At 43.7% G+C, this 20,027-nt stretch overlaps 1 protein-coding gene across 1 annotated transcript in view; it reads right to left on the bottom strand.

Annotated features, from left to right (window-relative positions):
• The window catches only part of LOC142920143 (uncharacterized), a 28,397-nt gene extending 8,796 nt beyond the window's left edge, over nt 1-19,601 (bottom strand). Inside the window, exons 1-17 of the mRNA XM_076062600.1 lie at nt 19,441-19,601; nt 16,943-17,010; nt 15,583-15,656; nt 15,172-15,230; nt 14,971-15,040; nt 14,744-14,817; nt 13,978-14,086; nt 13,743-13,837; nt 12,659-12,834; nt 9,918-9,985; nt 9,687-9,739; nt 7,469-7,573; nt 7,174-7,277; nt 5,829-5,946; nt 5,662-5,732; nt 4,085-4,157; nt 1,226-1,288 (exon numbers count right to left, since the gene is read on the bottom strand). Of these exons, the coding sequence (XP_075918715.1) occupies nt 1,226-1,288; nt 4,085-4,157; nt 5,662-5,732; nt 5,829-5,946; nt 7,174-7,277; nt 7,469-7,573; nt 9,687-9,739; nt 9,918-9,985; nt 12,659-12,834; nt 13,743-13,837; nt 13,978-14,086; nt 14,744-14,817; nt 14,971-15,040; nt 15,172-15,230; nt 15,583-15,656; nt 16,943-17,010; nt 19,441-19,560 (1,500 nt within the window). The 5' untranslated portion in view covers nt 19,561-19,601. The remainder of the gene's footprint in view (nt 1-1,225; nt 1,289-4,084; nt 4,158-5,661; nt 5,733-5,828; nt 5,947-7,173; nt 7,278-7,468; nt 7,574-9,686; nt 9,740-9,917; nt 9,986-12,658; nt 12,835-13,742; nt 13,838-13,977; nt 14,087-14,743; nt 14,818-14,970; nt 15,041-15,171; nt 15,231-15,582; nt 15,657-16,942; nt 17,011-19,440) is intronic.
• Nucleotides 19,602-20,027: the final 426 nt, after the last annotated feature.

The following is a 20,027-nucleotide window of genomic DNA, read 5'->3' as shown; positions in this document are numbered from 1 at the left end:
CCGGAGATAAATAAATAAATGCGGACCACCACTTCCTTCAAATGTTTCTTGCCGTTGCTTTTCACACCTGATGACGACCGTTTGTGTTATGGTCGAAACGTCGTGATAATTTTTTTATTGTTTTATATATATTTTATTATTTTATTGTTTCCCTTTAACGTGACTTTAACCGAAAGAGCTAAGAATATGAACTTACTGTTAAATGAAATACAGTAAGCTTTATCCACGGTTGTCCTTAGCCTCCCCCGCACCTCCGATTAAGAACGGTTGGCTATGTGCGGTGGGAAAGAAGTTCAATATACGGGTGGAGGAGTCCATGTTATAATCCGGGAAATACGATATACAATTTTTTTTATCAGCCGGTGTTAGTGAAATAAGAAAGTCGGTGTCTTTTTTTGGTATGAAAAATAACAAGAATAGATTTTACCTTTTCTGGGTATATACAACAGGAGGTGTTTTTTATTGTTTGCATTTTTACTGCAGGTATTGTGGTTAATGCAGCGACATGAAAGCTCGTAAAAAGGTTTCAGTTTTGTTGCCAGAAAAAAGGGGGAAAATCCCTCTTATTATATTTTGGTACTGGCAAAGGAGGTCTAATGATGATGTAGATGCTCACCCCGAGCCCTCATTACTTTGATAGTGGCATTGTCTTTGAGCTGTGTGACGCCTTTTGGCGTCATCTGGTCGAGCACCAAATGGGTCGAGGCTCAAAAGAAAGCCGTCCCTTGGTGTGGACCAATCAGTTTCAAGGACAATGGATCATATTATCATAGTGTGTGTTTTAATAATGATGATGATGAAGTATGTGTTTTGTTTGCATTTCGACTGCAAGTATTGTGGTTAATGCAGCGACATGAATCCTTAATAATAGGGTTTTTCCCCTTTTATCTGGCAACAAAACTAAAACCTTTTTACAAGGATCCATGTCGCTGCATTAACCACAATACGTGCAGTCAAAATGTTTGCATTTTGACTGCAGGTATTGTGGTTAATGCAGCGACATGAATCCTGGTAAAAAGGTTTCAGTTTTGTTGCCAGAAAAAAGAGGAAAAACCCCTATTATTATTACAGCAGCAGGTGTTTAAGATGTTCCAACTCCAAGTAGACACCTTCTGCAAGGTCTCAAGCACCGCATTAACCACCATGTACCTGCGGCGAACACATCGAACGCAAACACGCTCCGGTAATGATACATGCGTTGCCACGGAAACGTTTTGGCGCTCACCTTGTTTTCATTGCGGCTGTCCTTCCGGCGGTGCGCCTCCCGCTGCTCGTCCAGCTCGTGAACCTGTTGCGGTTCGCGTGCAACAGACGTGTTGGGGGTTGATGACCCTCACCTCCTGATTGAAACGAGGCTCGCAAACTTCTTCTTAAAACAGACCGCGCGGCAAAACACTCCCACGGACTGTGTTCATCGCCACCGTGCGGCCGCTTTGCCACCGACCAACGAGCGTAACTGTCCGAGGTGACCGACCGGTACTATTCAAGCGCGGCGTCTTTAAACGTTGAATGTGTCAGGTGACACAATTAGTGCTGGAAATGTGCACCGGTCAAGCCCTTATCAGTGTATACCTTATCACAGACCAATTCAGACCTTATCGGTCACCCTGTGCCTTTATATATCTCAATGTTCATCCTATACACTACACACGACACAATACACTACACACCAGTCAAGCCCTTATCAGTGTCTACCTTATCACGGACCAATTCAGACCTTATCGGTCACCCCGTGCCTTTATAAATCTCAATGTTCATCCTATACACTACACTACACACTATACACAACACCTTACACTACACACCAGTCAACCCCTTATCAGTGTCTACCTTATCACAGACCAATTCAGACCTTATCGGTCACCCCGTGCCTTTATAAATCTCAATGTTCATCCTATACACTACACTACACACTATACACAACACTATACACTACATACCAGTCAACCCCTTATCAGTGTCTACCTTATCACAGACCAATTCAGACCTTATTGGTCACCACGTGCCTTTATAAATCTCAATGTTTGTCCTATACACTACACTACACACTATACACTACATACCAGTCAAGCCCTTATCAGTGTCTACCTTATCACACACCAATTCAGACCTTGTCGGTCACCCCGTGCCTTTATAAATCTCAATGTTCATCCTGTACACTACACTACACACTATACACAACACTATACACTACATTACACACTATACACTACACTACACACTATACACTACACACCAGTCAACCCCTTATCAGTGTCTACCTTATCACAGACCAATTCAGACCTTATCGGTCACCCCGTGTCTTTATAAATCTCAATGTTCATCCTATACACTACACACTATACACGACACCTTACACTACACACCAGTCAACCCCTTATCAGTGTCTACCTTATCACGGACCAATTCAGACCTTATCGGTCACCCCGTGCCTTTATAAATCTCAATGTTCATCCCATACACTACACACTATACACGACACTATACACTACATACCAGTCAAGCCCTTATCAGTGTCTACCTTATCACAGACCAATTCAGACCTTATTGGTCACCACGTGCCTTTATAAATCTCAATGTTCATCCTATACACTACACTACACACTATACACGACACTATACACTACACACCAGTCAAGCCCTTATCAGTGTCTACCTTATCACAGACCAATTCAGACCTTATCGGTCACCCAGTGCCTTTATAAATCTAAATGTTCATTCAATACACAGCACTACACACTATACACTACACTATACACTACACACCAGTCAACCCCTTATCAGTGTCTACCTTATCACGGACCAATTCAGACCTTATTGGTCACCACGTGCCTTTATAAATCTCAATGTTTATCCTATACACTACACTACACACTATACACTACATACCAGTCAAGCCCTTATCAGTGTCTACCTTATCACACACCAATTCAGACCTTGTCGGTCACCCCGTGCCTTTATAAATCTCAATGTTCATCCTGTACACTACACTACACACTATACACAACACTATACACTACACTACACACTATACACTACACTACACACTATACACTACACACCAGTCAACCCCTTATCAGTGTCTACCTTATCACAGACCAATTCAGACCTTATCGGTCACCCCGTGCCTTTATAAATCTCAATGTTCATCCCATACACTACACACTATACACGACACTATACACTACATACCAGTCAACCCCTTATCAGTGTCTACCTTATCACAGACCAATTCAGACCTTATCAGTCACCCCGTGTCTTTATAAATCTCAATGTTCATCCTATACACTACACTACACACTATACACGACACTATACACTACATACCAGTAAAGCCCTTATCAGTGTCTACCTTATCACAGACCAATTCAGACCTTGTCGGTCACCCCGTGCCTTTATAAATCTCAATGTTCATCCTATACACTACACTACACACTATACACAACACTATACACTACACTACACACTATACACGACACTATACACTACATAGCAGTCAACCCCTTATCAGTGTCTACCTTATCACAGACCAATTCAGACCTTATCGGTCAACCCGTGCCTTTATAAATCTCAATGTTCATCCTATACACTACACTACACACTATACACAACACTATACACTACACACCAGTCAAGCCCTTTTCAGTGTCTACCTTATCACAGACCAATTCAGACCTTATGGGTCACCACGTGCCTTTATAAATCTCAATGTTCATCCTATACACTACACTACACACTATACACGACACTATACACTACAAATCCTCGACTCACTGAGAACGAGGTAATGCCCCCCCATTAAAGAACTAGAGGAATCATAAATTGATCAGAATAGACTACGTGGCAGTCTGCGTAAAAAAATATACAGGGTGCGTATCTTAAAACTATACTCAAGTTTACTGAGACGCAAAACTTGGGTACACTTTTAAGACGAATTTCAGAATAGTCCTCATTGTTTCAACTGTCACACCAGAGGATTGATCCGTCTACTTCTGGATTGGAAACCTAGTGTGCTAACCAATACATTATGATAATCAATGATTTAAAGCACTTCGTAGAGTACTGTTTTATGTTTCGTATTTACCAAGTCTGTATATTTCTGTACGTGGGCTTCAAGCTGTGCATGATGTTGCGTTTTGGCAGATTCCAACTCTTCCCTGGATTAAAAGAAAAAAAAACATCATTGCAGGCATAGTGATCGTCCCACACGATTCCCCGGGACAGAGTAATCAAGAAGGCGGGAGCAAACACATCCACGCGACGATTGGTTAGGGAACGGGGAGCCAAGAGGATTGGCCCGGAACATTCAAAAGGTAAAAGAGCGAGAGGGTTGGGTGGGCGTCAGGTGGGACGGTTAGGCCAGGTTCCATAGTTCCATTTGCATTTATTTGGTATAGCCCTGTGAGCCATTTGGCTCTTGAATCAGGTGCAACCACAACAAACAAAAAACATGAACAAGAAAACATCTTAAAGTGATTATGTGACTGTGCAAACAGAAAATCCAGGAAAAAACATCAAAATATTCCTGAAATAGCACCGTACACCAACTCTGTGTGCAAAAATCCCAGTGGGATGCAAGTCAAACAACAACAACCACAATACAACTTAGATTAAGGCCATCAGTCTAACTCCGTACTACAATAAACAAAAACATGGCCAAACCAAATAAACTTTTCAAAATCACCAAAATAAAAGCCATAAATGCAATGTAACAGTGATCATAGGGACTGTGACCGAATTTTTTACAATAAACTACATAAATAACATGCAACACCAAACCCTAGAGCCATATTTTAGGCCACTGAATAGCAGTGGCAGCTAGAGGTGTACAACTCCTCCAGAGCAGTTTTGAGTGAAGATCTCATAGGTAGTGATGGAAGTTGCAGGTGAGGGTGAGAGAGAGGTGACGATTGGTGGAGTGCAACGAGGGGCGGAGCCAGGAAGAGGTTAAAAGAGGGGGCGGGAGGCGGAGTTGGGGTCGTTGCGGGAGAGAGAGAGCGGGGATGAAGGTGTGGACCCATGCCGTGAAATAAAGACCTTACCATGTGGATAAAGGGCCAGAGTCTTCTTTCACAGAGATGGGAGTTGTGTTTGTAACAAAAGTATGTCATCCACAAAAAGGAAAATATTGTGAATTGAAAAGCCCCCCCAAAAAAATAGGCAGGAACAACTTACTTTAGTATTATTATTTGGTTCTTTCGGTAAAGTCACCACGTAGAAATAGAAAATAATAAATTACATAATATCATATGACGTTTCGATTGCAAAGCAAGCAATCATCATCAGGTACAAATGAAAGAGAAACAATTCCTAGTAAACTTAGAAATATAATGCAATACAGCGCAGAATGTCGGCTGACATAACAGTCAACACCCTACCTGGTTGATTACGTTTAAGAGAGAGATAAGACACAGAACCGGAGACACATACATATACAGACGCATAAGCGGAAAGAGTTAACACAGAGACAGAGAGAGAGACACATGTATGGGCATGGTTCTTTGCGGTAAAGTCACCACGTAGAAGGGAAACAATAAAATAATAAAAATATAAAACAATATAATTCTCACGACGTTTCGACTGCAACGCAAGAAGCAATCGTCGTCAGGTGTGAAAACCACAGCTGGAAATTTTCAACGAAGTTTATGAATCAGAACTTACGTTAGGTTTTTATTAATCGATTCCAACTTTTGAACTTTGACCTGTAACGCAGCTTCGTTGCGCTTTGTCGTCTGAAAACGAGAGCGTGGATCATTTTGTAAAAACAGTTTTGCGGTCTGCAATGTCCCACAAAGATGTGCATCGTGCGTACGTCCGAGCCAGAATACCTCAATGATGTCGGTAAGTTCCTCGTTTTGTTTCGCCACGCGAGAGAACAGCTCGGTCAGTTCCTCGTTTTCCAAAATAACCAGCCCCAACCTGTTTCTGATGTCAAGGCTGCATATTCTGTAAAAAATTCAAGATCGTTCGGGTACTTTTATTTCACACGCGGTTACTTAGCTCCAGGATATAAAAAAAACCATAAGCAACAGTTGTGTAAATCCAAGAGAGGAGCAATTTATTCTCTGGATTGTACGATGCTGTGGAATGTTTGATGCACCATAAACCTTGGCCCAGTGTCAATAAAGCTAACAAACACACACATCGATATTGGGTAACATTATACTATAATCAGTAAGAACTTGTTTGCGATATCTACTATTTTCAGGTTTTATTTTATCTATCGTTTGAGTCAATTGACAAGCATTCATCCGAGAAAAAATAAAACCATGATTTTTAAACACACTGCCAAACTGTCTCAAAGCTTCACGATTTTTTGTCTGAAAGCTATTTATGGAACCAACGCTTAAGCTACACACACACACACAGACAGACGACATTGCCTGGGACTTGACACCTGTCAAGCACGCCGATTATTCACCGGCGTTTTATATCTTTAACCCGTCGATGCCATGCGTTTCAATAAACTCTACTTCCCTGGTGTCTACTTCCTGAACTCGGATAACCCTGTAGGGCAGTGGCTCTTCACAACCTGAGGGTGCGAGATTCCCTTTCTGGGGGGGTGCGAGACACGGCCAGATTTGTTTTCTTTAGAAGGTGAAAAAACAAAACGCAAATTTAGCGCGGATACGTTAGTACAACTACTTTGTTTCATCAACCCCTGTGTATTTATTGTGGCCTTACGTCCCACAGCGGGTGCAGAGGAGTTGCTGTGTACAGTAAAACCTTGGATTGCGAGTAACTTGGCCTGCGAGTGTTTGGCGAGACGGGCTACATTTGTAAATAAATATTAACTTGATAAACGAGCGAGGTTCTCGCAATACGCGCAGCGCACGTGTAGACACGCTTTGTACTGCCGGGCGTCACGTGATCACAACTGATGTACCGAGTGCTCTGATTATACGCGAGTGCTTTGGATTACAAAACACGTTTCCGGAACGAATCGTGCTCGCGATCCCACGGTTTCTACCGTATCGACGTCGTACGACGTTGTTAACGGCTGAGAGCCACAGGGGGTGGCAGGCTGCGGTCAAGGTGAAGAGACACCGCTCTCGGGGGAAGGACGGCCGGGGGTCGAAACGATAAAAGGGAGAGAGGGCGAAGGGGGAGGAGGAGGGGAACGCCTAAATGCGCCCGAATGAGCGAGCTGAAAAATAACGCTCCAACATTTACCTCTCCTGAGACAGCTCTGATTCCAGGACGTTCGCCACGTTCAAGGCGTCTCTGAGGTCATTCTCCAAGACGCGCTCTTTTGCTTTCGCTCCGTTGAGTTCGCTCTGGAAGTTAAACGACGCCCCAAGATGCGGCGCCGGGCGACGCGAATTGCCACATTTGTGCGCGCAAAAAAGAGCATCCGCAGCGACGACAATTGACGCAATTCTACACGCGTTTGCAAACGATAACGCTCACAGGGAAGTGTTGCGCGGGTTATTATTTTACCCGTAGATTTAAGAAACGTTCGAAATACCTTGCTTTCGTTTTTCAGCGTTTCCATGGCGGCTATCCGCTGTTCCATTTGACAGACGGCTTCTTGGAGTGAAGCTCTCTCTCGTTTGAACGCGTCTAAGGATTCCTTCACGCAAGACACGACACGAGACCAACACCTCCTACGATACCCCAAGATGTGTTTATTGCACCACGGTGGGCGTAAGCTCTCGGATGCCGTAGCAATAGGTTTTACCCTTTTAACTGGCACCAAAAACTGACACCTTTATTCAAGGCATCATGTCTGCAATAACCGCAACACAAGCAGTCAAAATGCAAACAAAAAGACAACTCTGATAATGATATTGGCACTGTCCTTGAATTTGATTGGTCCACACCCGAGACGGCTTTTCTTAGAGCCTAGTCTCCACTGGTGTTGGACCAGAAGACGCCAAAAGGCGTACAACTCAAAAACAACGCACTATCAGAGTATTGAAGGCTCGGGGTGAGCATTTACATTATGAGACCTCCTTTGCCAGTAACAAGATATAGTAATAGGTTTTTACCCTTTTAACTGGCACAAAAAACTCAAATTCAAGGACAGTGCCAATATTATTATCAGAGTTGTCTCTTTTGTTTGCATTTTGACTGCTTGTGTTGTGGTTATTGCAGACATGATGCCTTGAATAAAGGTGTCAGTTTTTCGTACCAGTTTGAAAGGGTAGAACCTATTACTATATCTTGTTACAGGCAAAGGAGGTCTCATAATGTAAATGCTCTCGGATGCCGTCTGAACGTTCCCTTTCTCTCCCCCCTCCCCCCCCCCCACGTGCTCCCCGAGCCTCTCGGGAGCCCAACGTGAAACGCCTTGCCAAGCAAAACAAAAAATATTGGGACGCGACCCAAAGGCCGTTGTGAGCACAGCGACGGAGACCGACGCAGTGGCCGGCGTTCCGTGTTTGATAAAATCGAAAAGCATCGTTAGACCTCCTTTGCCAGTGCCAAAATATAATAATATAATAGGGGTTTTCCCCCTTTTTTCTGGCAACGAAACTGAAACCTTTTTTTACAAGGATTCATGTCGCTGCATCGACCACAATACCTGCAGTCAAAACGCAAACAAAAAAACCTACTATGATAATATATATGTGGCATTGTCCTTGAAACTGATTGGTCCACACCTAGGGATGGCTTTCTTTTGAGCCTCGACCCAATTGGTGCTAGACCACATGACACCAAAAGGCGTCACACAGCTCAAAGACAATGCACTATCAAGGTAATGAGGGCTCGGGGTGAGCATCTACATCATTGGACCTCCTTTGCCAGTGCCAAAATATAATAATATAGGGGTTTTCCCCCTTTTTTCTGGCAACAAAACTGAAACCTTTTTTTACGAGGAGTCACGTCGCTGCATTGACCACAATATACCTGCAGTCAAAATTCAAACAAAAAACCTATGATAATATATGTGGCATTGTCCTTGAAACTGATTGGTCCATGCCAAAAGGCGTCACACAGCTCAAAAACAATGTACGCCTTTTGGCGTCATCTTGTCGAGCACCAATTGGGTCGAGGCTCAAAAGAAAGCCGTCCCTTGGTGTGGACCAATCAGTTTCAAGGACAATGCCACATATATATTATCATAGTAGGTTTTTTGTTTGCATTTTGACTGCAGGTGTTGTGGTTAATGCAGTGACGTGAATCCTCGTAAAAAGATTTCAGTTTTATTGCCAGAAAAAAGGGGAAAAACCCTATTATTATTATAAATCGAAAAGCAATTGTGTTTTTTTTTTGGGTAACAAAGTGCGAGCCCCAATACGGCAACGCTGCATAGCTTGCTCAAGCAGGTGACTTCGCTGGCGGAAAACAATCCCAACGCAATTGAACCATTTCAGAGAAGTGGGGCGGGTGGGAAGATAAATCTAAATCATTTAATGTAGCTGCTACAAAGCTTTGGAACCATCTAGCATCGTCTCTTAGCACCTTCACTCTGTCATCTCTGTCCTCACCTAAACCGACTGTTAAGATCACAAAAGTTTCAAATGTGAATGTAAATAGTATAATCTAATTGATTTATTTTAAAAATGTAAACCTGTGTAATTGTTCAAATAGAATGATTTGCTGAGCCACCATTGACAAAGGAGCTTTTTTGGCTCATTGGGCTTTACTTGGCTAATGAACTTGTGAACTACAATCGCGACGTTGAACGTCGTCCGCTCTTCTGGCTGATATTGCGATAGACGACATTGAAATGTGCTCACCAGCGTTTCGCGATGTTTCACGTCGTTATTGTCGCTTGCAATCTTCAAATTATCTAAAAATAATAATCGAGTGATAATATTAATTAAGGATTACCAATAAACGTTGGACAACGATGAAAATGTATTAAACAGACGTTAACAATGTACACTCCTGATAGAGGTCAAATGTCGCACGTGCGATAAATAATTAACACTCGCAATGGTCACTGACACTCTCAAAACGTTGCCTACCTATTTCTGTATTTTTTTCACGAATATTTCTTTCAAGCCTGCTACGAATCTCAGCTTCTTCGCTGCGCCTGATAAAAAAAAAAACATAACAAGACATCTGCCTCATTTAATTGTTTAAAAAAATGTCATACGCAACGCAGCACACAATCAATGCAAGACGAAAATCGTCCCCGTGTAGCCTTAACAGACTGTTGGGTCAAGTGCTGCTCGCGAGCATCATTGAAGGCCGGCACGGTACACGAGGGGGTGGGTGGCCAGCACCACGCCCGGCCGCCTTTGTCTCCCCAGTGGCGATGTTCACACACCGCACCAGGGTACTCATTTGAGGCCGAGTTGAGTGGAGGCCCGGGACCGGTTCGGATAATCGTCACGCGGACGTTGTGTTCGTGATGTGCGGCAGAAGCCAGATTAAACGATGCAGAAAACTGCATCGGTGAACAAACTGTACTCTATTATTGGTTCTTTTGGTAAAGTCACCACGTAGAAGGGAAACAATAAAATAATAAAAATATAAAACGATAAAATTCTCACGTGTGAAAACCACATATCAAGAAAATTTTCTTGCAGTGGTTTTCACACCTGAAGACGACCGTTTGAGTAATGGTCGAAACGTCGTGAGAATTTTTAATTGTTTTATATATATTTTATTATTTTGTTGTTTCCCTTCAACGTGACTTTACCGAAAAAACTAAGAATATGTACTGTATTTGTTTTGCTTTACAGATACAACAACAGTCAGAGATGTTCTACGCAATGCAGCGCCTTCCCCTTAGTAGCTCCCAACGTCTGAAATTCACAAACTTGAAAACTCGCTAATAACTTAATTGGGAGAAACACGAAGCAACTGTCGCCCCCTACTGCAAAATAATTGCAGACCCAGCGCATCGTGGCTGCTTCTCCCTCTCCCCCCTCCTCCGTTCCGAACAATGATGGACTCGTCCGTCTGAACAAAGCTCGTCGCTTTCCGTGGTGCTAACGTTGAAACAAGGAAAAAATAAACCGGCATGCTAATCCCTCACACTAACATTCTGCCTTTAACATCCTGCTAATCCAACACATTAACACAGCTATTTCAATGCTAAATTGTTCTGTTGATATGTAAACTCGGACTTTAACACCCTGCTAATCCAACACATTAACACAGCTACTTCAATGCTAAATCCTTCTGTTGATATGTAAACTCTGATTTTAACATAGCTACTTCCGTGACCAGTCACATGCTGATCCCTCACACTAACATCATGCTAATCTCCCAGTTACATGCTAATTTCTGACTTTAACATCTTGCTAATCCAACACATTAACACAGCTACATCAATGCTAAATCCTTCTGTTGATATGTAAACTCGGACTTTAACATAGCTACTACCGTGACCAGTTACATGCTAATTCCTCACATTAACATCCTGCTAATCTCCCAGTTACATGCTAATTCCTCACATCAACATCATGCTAATCTCCCAGTTACATGCTAATTCCTCACATTAACATCCTGCTAATCTCCCAGTTACATGCTAATTCCTCACATTAACATCATGCTAATCCAACACATTAACTTAGCTACTTCAATGCTAAATCCTTCTGTTGATATGTAAACTCCTTCGTCAAGGGGTTCTGCTCCTCCCACCCAGCTTAAAAGACACTGCCAAGCTTAGCAGTGTTCACTCGAGCGCCGTCTTCCCGACAGTTCTGTTCCTTCACCTAAGGAAGGCTACTTGTGTTGTGGCCGAAACGTCATGAGAATTGTATTTTATGTTTTATTTTTATTATTTTATTTCCATTCTACGTGGTGGTGACTTTACCGAAAGAACCAAGAATATGAATCCCTGCAGTCACGAAAGCTTTAAATGGAAATTTAAACTGTACTGTATTTGTTTTGCTTTACAGATACCACAACAGTCAGAGATGTTCTACGCAATGCAGCGCCTTCTCCTTAGTAGCTCCCAACGTCTGCAATTCACAAACTTGAAAACTCGCTAATAACTTAATTGGGGGAAACACGAAGCAATTGTCGCCCCCTACTGCAAAACAATTGCAGACCCCCTTCTAAACGTGAACACTGCGGGGCAGTGTCCTTCACTGCAAGGCCGGCGGGCCACGAGCGGCCCCTGGTGGCCTCTTGTGCGGCCCCTGACAATACCCAGATCTGAAATCACCTCCCCATCGTCGTCGTCGTCCTCGTGTGCTGCTGTCAAACCCAGCGGTGTTAAAACGTGTGGCGACCCTCACGCTGTACCGTGTCTTATCGGCGGACGTGCCCCACCCCCCCCCGACCCGCCCTTGCCCTCCGCCACCTCTGAAAATGAGTGAAGAACACCGCCGTGGGGCTTTCCTGCATCAACCAGCGTAGTACGTGACAATAGCGACGCAACGATAATTAACGTCTTCTTTGGTTCTTTCGGTAAAGTCACCACCACGTAGAATGATAATAAAATAATAAATTGATAAAATGACACGATAAAATTCTCACGACGTTTCGGGCCACGACACAAGCGGCCTTCATCAGGTGAAGGGACGAGAATGTCTGGAGGACAGCGCTGGAGCGCTGAGGCAGTCTCGTCCCTTCACCTGATGAAGGCCGCTTGTGTTGTGGCCGAAACGTCGTGAGAATTTTATCGTGTAACTTTATTTTATTATTTTATTATTTAATACAATTAATCCTTGCAGTCACGAATGCTTTAAATCGATGAATAACGTCTCGGCACGCGACACGTGCCGTGTTGTAAAAGTTCACCACTTGCCTCTGGCTGGCTGCTGCTGTCAACTCTTCGTTTGCCGTCTCCAGGTTTTGCACAATCACGTTCAGGTCCCGACGTTCGTGCTGCAGCTTGTCGCACGACAGCCGCAGCTCCGCGGTGCTTGCGGTGAACTCTCGCTCCTTCTCCGCAAAACTTCTCTCCGCGTTTTGCATCCCAGCCTGCATTCAGACCGTACGATGATGAAATCGATGAGGCGGGTGACCCGCTGCATTTGTTCAGATACAGTGAAAAAAGCTTGAGACTTTTCCAAAAAGGCTAAGAGAAAACCATTCCTTATTCTTGGTTCTTTCGGTAAAGTCGCCACGTAGAAGGGAAACTATAAAATGATTAAAATATCAAACAATTAAATTCTCACGACGTTTCGACGGCAACACAAGCAATCATCATCAGGTGTGAAAACCACAGCAAGAACATTTGGAATAAGTGGCGGTGAAAATTTTTTCTTGCTGTGGTGTTCACACCTGATGATGATTGCTTGAGTTGCCGTCGAAACGTCGTGAGAATTTTATTGTTGTATATTTTTATTATTTTATTGTTTCCCTTCTACGTGGCGACTTTACCCGAAAGAACCAAGAATATGAATCCCTGCAGTGACCAAAGCTTTAAATCAAAAAGAAAACCATTCCGTTAAAAATATCCAGTTAAGGAATGCAGACAATATTAGCGATGTAATAAATATGAACGGATACATATTCTTAGCTTTTTCAGTAAAGTCACGTTGAAAGGAAACAATAAAAATAATAAAATATATATAAAACAATAAAAATTCTCACGACGTTTCGACCATAACACAAACGGTCATCATCAGGTGTGTCGGTTTGCATTAATGTATTTATTTTTAAAACACCGTTTAAACACCGTTTTAAAATAAATAAATTAATGCAAACCGACACACCTGATAACGACCGTTTGTGTTATGGTCGAAACGTCGTGAGAATTTTTATTGTTTTAAATATATTTTATTATTTTGTTTCCCTTCAACGTGGTGACTTTACCGAAAGAGCTAAGAATATGAATCGATGCAGTCACGAAAGCTTTAAATAAAAAAAATGAACGGATAGGTCACCTGCAGCGTGCTTTCAACTTCCCGACGGCGATTTACTTCGAGTTTCAGGGTACCACTTTCTTTCTGCGTTTGCTCAAGCCGTGCTTCAAAGTTGCCTGTTAATTCACGCAAAACAAACGAAATCGGGATCGACTTTCACGGTCGGGACGTGCAGACATTTGCCCACCGCGCACACGCACAAACACATCCAGGCTCGTTGGCAATAAAAAGCGGGCAAGTTGAAGTGTGCTCTCACGCTCTGTTTCTTCGAGTCGAGCGCAGCTTTCAATGGAATCTTGCAGCTTTTGCGAGGCCGTTTTGAGCTCTTCATTTTTTAACTCCAACAGCTCGGACATTTCTTTGGCCTAAGAGCGATAAGACGGAACTCTCTGTTTGCTAACTACTGAACGACAACGATAATAATACGACTTTACGCACGGATCTATGAAATGACCTACTGCTGGGCAAGGCGAGTTTTCTGGTTTGCAAGTCATCATTGAAGTCAGATAAGTTGTGTTTACCAGACTGAAATGAACTTGAGAAATCAAGACAAAGAGGTAGAAATGTGCACATCCCATATATTTCGTTGAACAAATGCGTTTAGGGCACTGAATACGTTCTAAAGTGGAAATAATTCACATTTTAAGCATTATATTGTTATACAGACGTTTGTAAATTGTAAAAGCAATGTATGAACCCTGTACACAATGGCAATAGTAGGCATTAAAGGCAATAGTTTGGGATAGGAACATTAATATATCAGTTTTTATTTGAAGGTGATCTTGATCTTCAAAGGATATTTTATGATTGAGACAGGCATGCCTTTAGGAGCTACATTTCTTACATTTGAAATCAACAAAAATGTATGAGCCTGAATTATAACAGACCCTTGGGGTTTGAGCTATATATATACACACTGGTTTGTAAAAGGTAATGCATGGTCGTTTAATCCAATATTTTTTTTATCCCAACGTGCATTTAAAATGTGAGCAAAAGCGATCAGCTCATGAATTCACACGAACCTGGCTTTCTTTAATCGTCAACTTGTTTACAAAGTCCCACTGCGCTCTTCCCATCGCGTCCACAGCTGCTTCCACTGCGTACGACACACGCGCGTCGTACGTTCAACAAAGTGGCTGAGCGCGTCAATATTCATCCAGTAAAAACCACAACGGTCATCGATCATCATCGACGGTGCTCTGCGTATCACTGAGCAGCCGTGCACTGCGTCACCCGGCACGAGACTCACCTTTGCCCAACGCAATATTCTTGTCATTTTGAGACTTTAAATTCAATTCGCTGAAAGTCACCGCAAACGTCTTTAAGAGAGGATGACAGCGGGGATCCAGCATTAATGTTAAATGTGCACGTGCATACGTTTATACCGTTACACGTTTCTCAAGAAATACAATTAAATGAAATTTTTTTTAAAAAGCATCACACATTTTACCTTCAGTTCTGCTTTCAGCGACGAATGAACAGCTTCCACTTCTTCCTGTTCTGTTTCAGCTGCCATTATCACCGTGCGGACGTGACCCACCTGAGTCAACGACAAGCAAGTTTAATCGCTAAACGTGTTACACCGTCAACGTCCATTATCACCGTACGCACGTGACCCACGTGAGTCAACGACAATCAAGTTTAATCACTAAACGTGTTACACCGTCAACGTCCATTATCACCGTACGCACGTGACCCACGTGAGTCAACGACAAGCAAGTTTAATCACTAAACGTGTTACACCGTCAACGTCCATTATCACCGTACGCACGTGACCCACGTGAGTCAACGACAAGCAAGTTTAATCACTAAACGTGTAACACCGGCAACGTCCAATGGTCGGCGAATGTTGAGAATGTACCTCTGGTTAATGTTTGTTGCACTGAAGAGGACTGGCCCTTCAGATCGTCACACATCTGCCTGGTGGCACGGATCCTTACGGACACGGGCACATTGCAAGGACGGCGGGTCAGAAAACCTTCGTAGGAACGTATCCGCCATTTTAAGGCAAAGCGCATTGCAGAAGAAGATATTCTTGGTTCTTTCGGTGAAGTCACGTAGAAGGGAAACAACAAAATAAAAACTCACCGTGATTTTGTTGTTTTCTGTGACTTTACCGAAAGAACCAAAGAGCGTGAATTCCTGCAGTCGCGAAAGTTTTTAAAATGAAAATGCAGAGAGGATGTTGGTGTCATCAACAAGTCGCTCGTTTGTTCTGCCGGCGTGACCTCTGACCTCCACCCAGTAGTCCACTCAGGGGCGGAGCAACAGGGGGGAATGGGGGGGGGTCAGCCCCCCCCCTGAAAATTTGGGGAAGTCGGTAAATCGGGATAACCGGATATCCGGCTGCTGCAAAATGCCGCAGGCTGCCACCTTGTGATGCCACCTTGTGTGCTGCCCTGCAGGCTGTCACCTTGTGCTGCCCTGCAGGCTGTCACCTTGTGCCGCCCTGTAGGCTGCCACCTCGTGTGCTGCCCTGCAGGCTACCACCTTGTGTGCTGCCCTGCAGGCTACCACCTCGTGTGCTGCCCTCCAGGCTACCACCTTATGATGTCACCTTGTGCTGCCCTGCAGACTGCCACCTTGTGCTGCTGCCCTGCAGGCTGCCACCTTGTGATGTCACCTTGTGTGCTGCCACCTCGTGCTGCCCTACAGGCTGCCACCTTGTGCTGCCCTGCAGGCTGCCACCTTGTGTGCTGCCCTGCAGGCTGCCACCTTGTGCTGCCCTGCAGGCTACCACCTTGTGCTGCCACCTTGTGATGTCACCTTGTGATGTCACCTCGTGCTGCCCTGCAGGCTGCCACCTTGTGCTGCCCTGCAGGCTGCCACCTTGTGCTGCTGCCCTGCAGGCTGCCACCTTGTGTGCTGCCCTGCAGGCTGCTTGAGCGGCAGCCTTGCGAACTTATCGAACTTACTGGCCACGTCGGCGGCTCCGACCTATTAATAAACTCCGCAGCTCAAATCCAATAATTAGTTTTATACGTTTGTGGTGCCCATTGGAAAACACAAACACACTGAGATATCTCAGAATGTTGAAGTCAGCAACCCCCCCAAAGTCAAATCCTGGCTCCTCGCCCCTGAGTCCACCGGACATCTCTGAAATCTACCGGACATTTGTTACAAAAAAAAAGAGCTTCATTGCTCTTCGGGTTTCTCCAGTAAGTTGAGGAATCTAAACAGAGGACAGAGATGACATTCGAGGGAAATGAATAACTTCTTACTTCTCCATTAAATCTCCTTTGATGTCAATCACGTCTTGAAGTTGCGCGCTGAGGTGTACATTTTCAAGCTGAAAGGAAACACGACACACACACTTCGCTGAGGTGACGCATACCGCTTCAACACAGTTGTCTGATAATTGTTATCTGACACACAGCACTGATAATGACGTTCGGGTTTCATAAAGCATCGTCAATCATGCAGACAAAGCGATCGCCGAGGAACCACAGACACGAATCTTATTGCTGTCCAGTTGAAGCTACAAACAGATCAGAAGCACCTTTAAATCATTGTCTTGGCAAACCAAGTGTTTCTCTATTTTAGTTAACAATGACGAATGATGAGTGGACACAATTACCAATCATAATGATGACTATGGGGAATCCACAAAAACAACCTAATCGTGATTATAACCAGACGAAATTAATGAGGCTGAAACAATATGCAGACTAAGATAATGTAGCAACGTTATTTGAGATGCCACTGCATCTCCCATTGAGCACGGTTGGCTACGTACGGTGTGAAAGAAGTTCAACATACACACACGTAGCACGGTTGGCGACGTACGGTGTGAAAGAAGTTCAACAAACACACACATAGCACGGTTGGCTACGTACAGTGTGAAAGATGTTCAACATACACACACACGTAGCACGGTTGGCTACGTACGGTGTGAAAGAAGTTCAACATACACACAGTGCACTGAGGAAAACCAAACCTGATCATTGGCTACGTGTCTACGTCAAAAGATTGATGAAGTTTACCGATTAGCTGACAATAAATGTTTGGGTTTGGAGAAATGAGGAGCCACTCACACCAACATTGAATGAAAGCGTTTCACTGCTTTAGTCGACAGGACTAAGAGATTTATTTTTGGTTCTTTCGGTAAAGTCACCACGTAGAAGGGAAACAATAAAGTAATAAAAAAATAAAACAATAAAATTCTCACGACGTTTCGACGGCAACACAAGCAATCATCGTCAGGTGTGAAAACCACAGCAAGAAAATTTTAAAAAAGTGGCGGTGACATTTTTTTCTTGCGGTGGTTTTCACACCTGATGATGATCGCTTGCGTTGCAGTCGAAACGTCGTGAGAATTTTATTGTTTTAAATTTTTATTATTTTATTTTTTCCCTTCTACGTGGCGACTTTACCGAAAGAATCAAGAAGACGAAGAAGAGATTTGAAGTTTACGTCACTGCAGGAATCCATAATCTTTGGTTCATTCGGTAAAGTCACCACCACGTAGAAGGGAAACAATAAAATAATAAAAAATATAAAACAATAAAAGTCTCACGACGTTTCGACTGCAACACAAGCAATCATCATCAGGTGTGAAAACCACAGCAAGAATTTTTTTTTAAAGAGCGGCGGTGAAAATTGTTTTCTTGCTGTGGTTTTCACACCTGACGATGATCGCTTGCGTTGCAGTCGAAACGTCGTGATAATTTGATCGTTTTACATTTTTATTATTTTATTGTTTCCCTTCTACGTGGCGGTAACTTTACCGAAAGAACCAAGAATATGAATCCCTGCAGTCACGAAATATTTAAATAAAAATTTAATAAGACTAAGAGATTTGAAGTTTTTCGTCACCGCAGGAATCCACAGTCTTTGCTTTCATTCAAGTAAAGTCGCGTAGCGCGTATAAAAAAACAACACAAAATAATAAATCAAATCACGACGTTTCCATCGCGACATCACAGGCGGCGGTCGTCCTCAGGTGAAAATAAAATTAAACCTCTTGCTGCTGCTGTTGTTGTTGTGACAGGACTCTCTCGCTGGTTCAGCAGTTCCACTGCAGGGATTACTTTTTTTACCGCCCTAGGACAAAGCGCTTGAGGTGTTGCGATCGAAACGTCGCGGACATTTTATCATCTTTATACCTACCACGTGACTTTACCGAAGTAACCAAAGATTAAAGGCCAAGAGAATGACCGCGCGCAATGCACAAATACTCCGCGGAAACTCGACAAGTCGTCGGCCCGCAAACCAACTCAGCCACCCCTAGCGACAAAATGCATTCGCTTATCTCTAAATAGCAGTAACACTAAATCACTCATATTACGGGAATACAAACGCTTTATTTTTTTAAACGCAGCTACGAGGTTTTTTTTAGGGGGGGCGCATTTAGACCCGAGGGTTAAGGTCGTTTTTCCTCACCTAATTTTTAAATATCACGAGTTTAATTTAATAATAATGACGTACATTGTAATTACTCTCCGGATCAGCCTGCATCACAACCCCGCGAACCACCCGGAGGAGCATGGAGGACCACCGGTGGTACGGGGGAGGGAGGGAGGGTGACCACACTGTGAGAAGCACTGCTTTAGAGAAATAAGACCACTTACTGCTGCTGCTGTTGCCCACCTGTGTTACTCACAGCCCTGAGGACCACCCGGAGGAGCGTGGTGGACCACCGGTGATACCGGGGGTGAGTGACCACACTGAGAAGCACTGCTTTAGAGAAATGAGACCACTTACTGCTGCTGCTACCCACCTGTGTTTGTCGAGTTGATTTCTGCAGAGCGTCGGCCGTCTCCTGGGCCATTCTGACAGCTTCCTCCTTTTTGCTGAGCTCAGAGTGAACTCTGACCTTCCACATGTTCAACTTGTTCATTTCACAGCGCAAAGAATTGTACGTCCTTGACACGTGATCTTTATTCTGTGAAGAAAAAAAAAAAACCAAACACAACACACGGCATGAGGAGCGTGTGTCAGCAGCTTCCCAAGCCGTAGTGTCGTGAACACATCAAGATTTTCCGCTGCCCGATGACCGATTATTCGCGATAAACGTTCTTGGGTTGGCTCGCGTAAGTGTGTGTCGTTACCCTCCACCACCCGACCCAGCCAGTGAGGTTTGTCACGTAAACAAAACGCGCCAGTGAATTACTACTTCGGCCCACCGGTGTGTCGGAGAGTAAATCCACAACATTTACACATTCATACTTTACGCGATATAACCCAAAAAACATTTATTATACGAATATAATTGGTCGCGAAAGCCTACGTGTTGAACTGATTATTATTACTCCATTTCAACCGAAAACTCGATCAAGTCATGTACAAGAACAAATACACGTTTTT

Source organism: Petromyzon marinus, unplaced genomic scaffold (genome assembly GCF_048934315.1).
Source record: "Petromyzon marinus isolate PM22_M1 ecotype Great Lakes invasive population unplaced genomic scaffold, UKy_Petmar_22M1.pri1.0 PM_G_Scaffold_68, whole genome shotgun sequence".
In the NCBI taxonomy this organism is placed as follows: Eukaryota; Metazoa; Chordata; class Hyperoartia; order Petromyzontiformes; family Petromyzontidae; genus Petromyzon; species Petromyzon marinus.
This window is presented reverse-complemented; position numbering and strand designations above follow the sequence as displayed.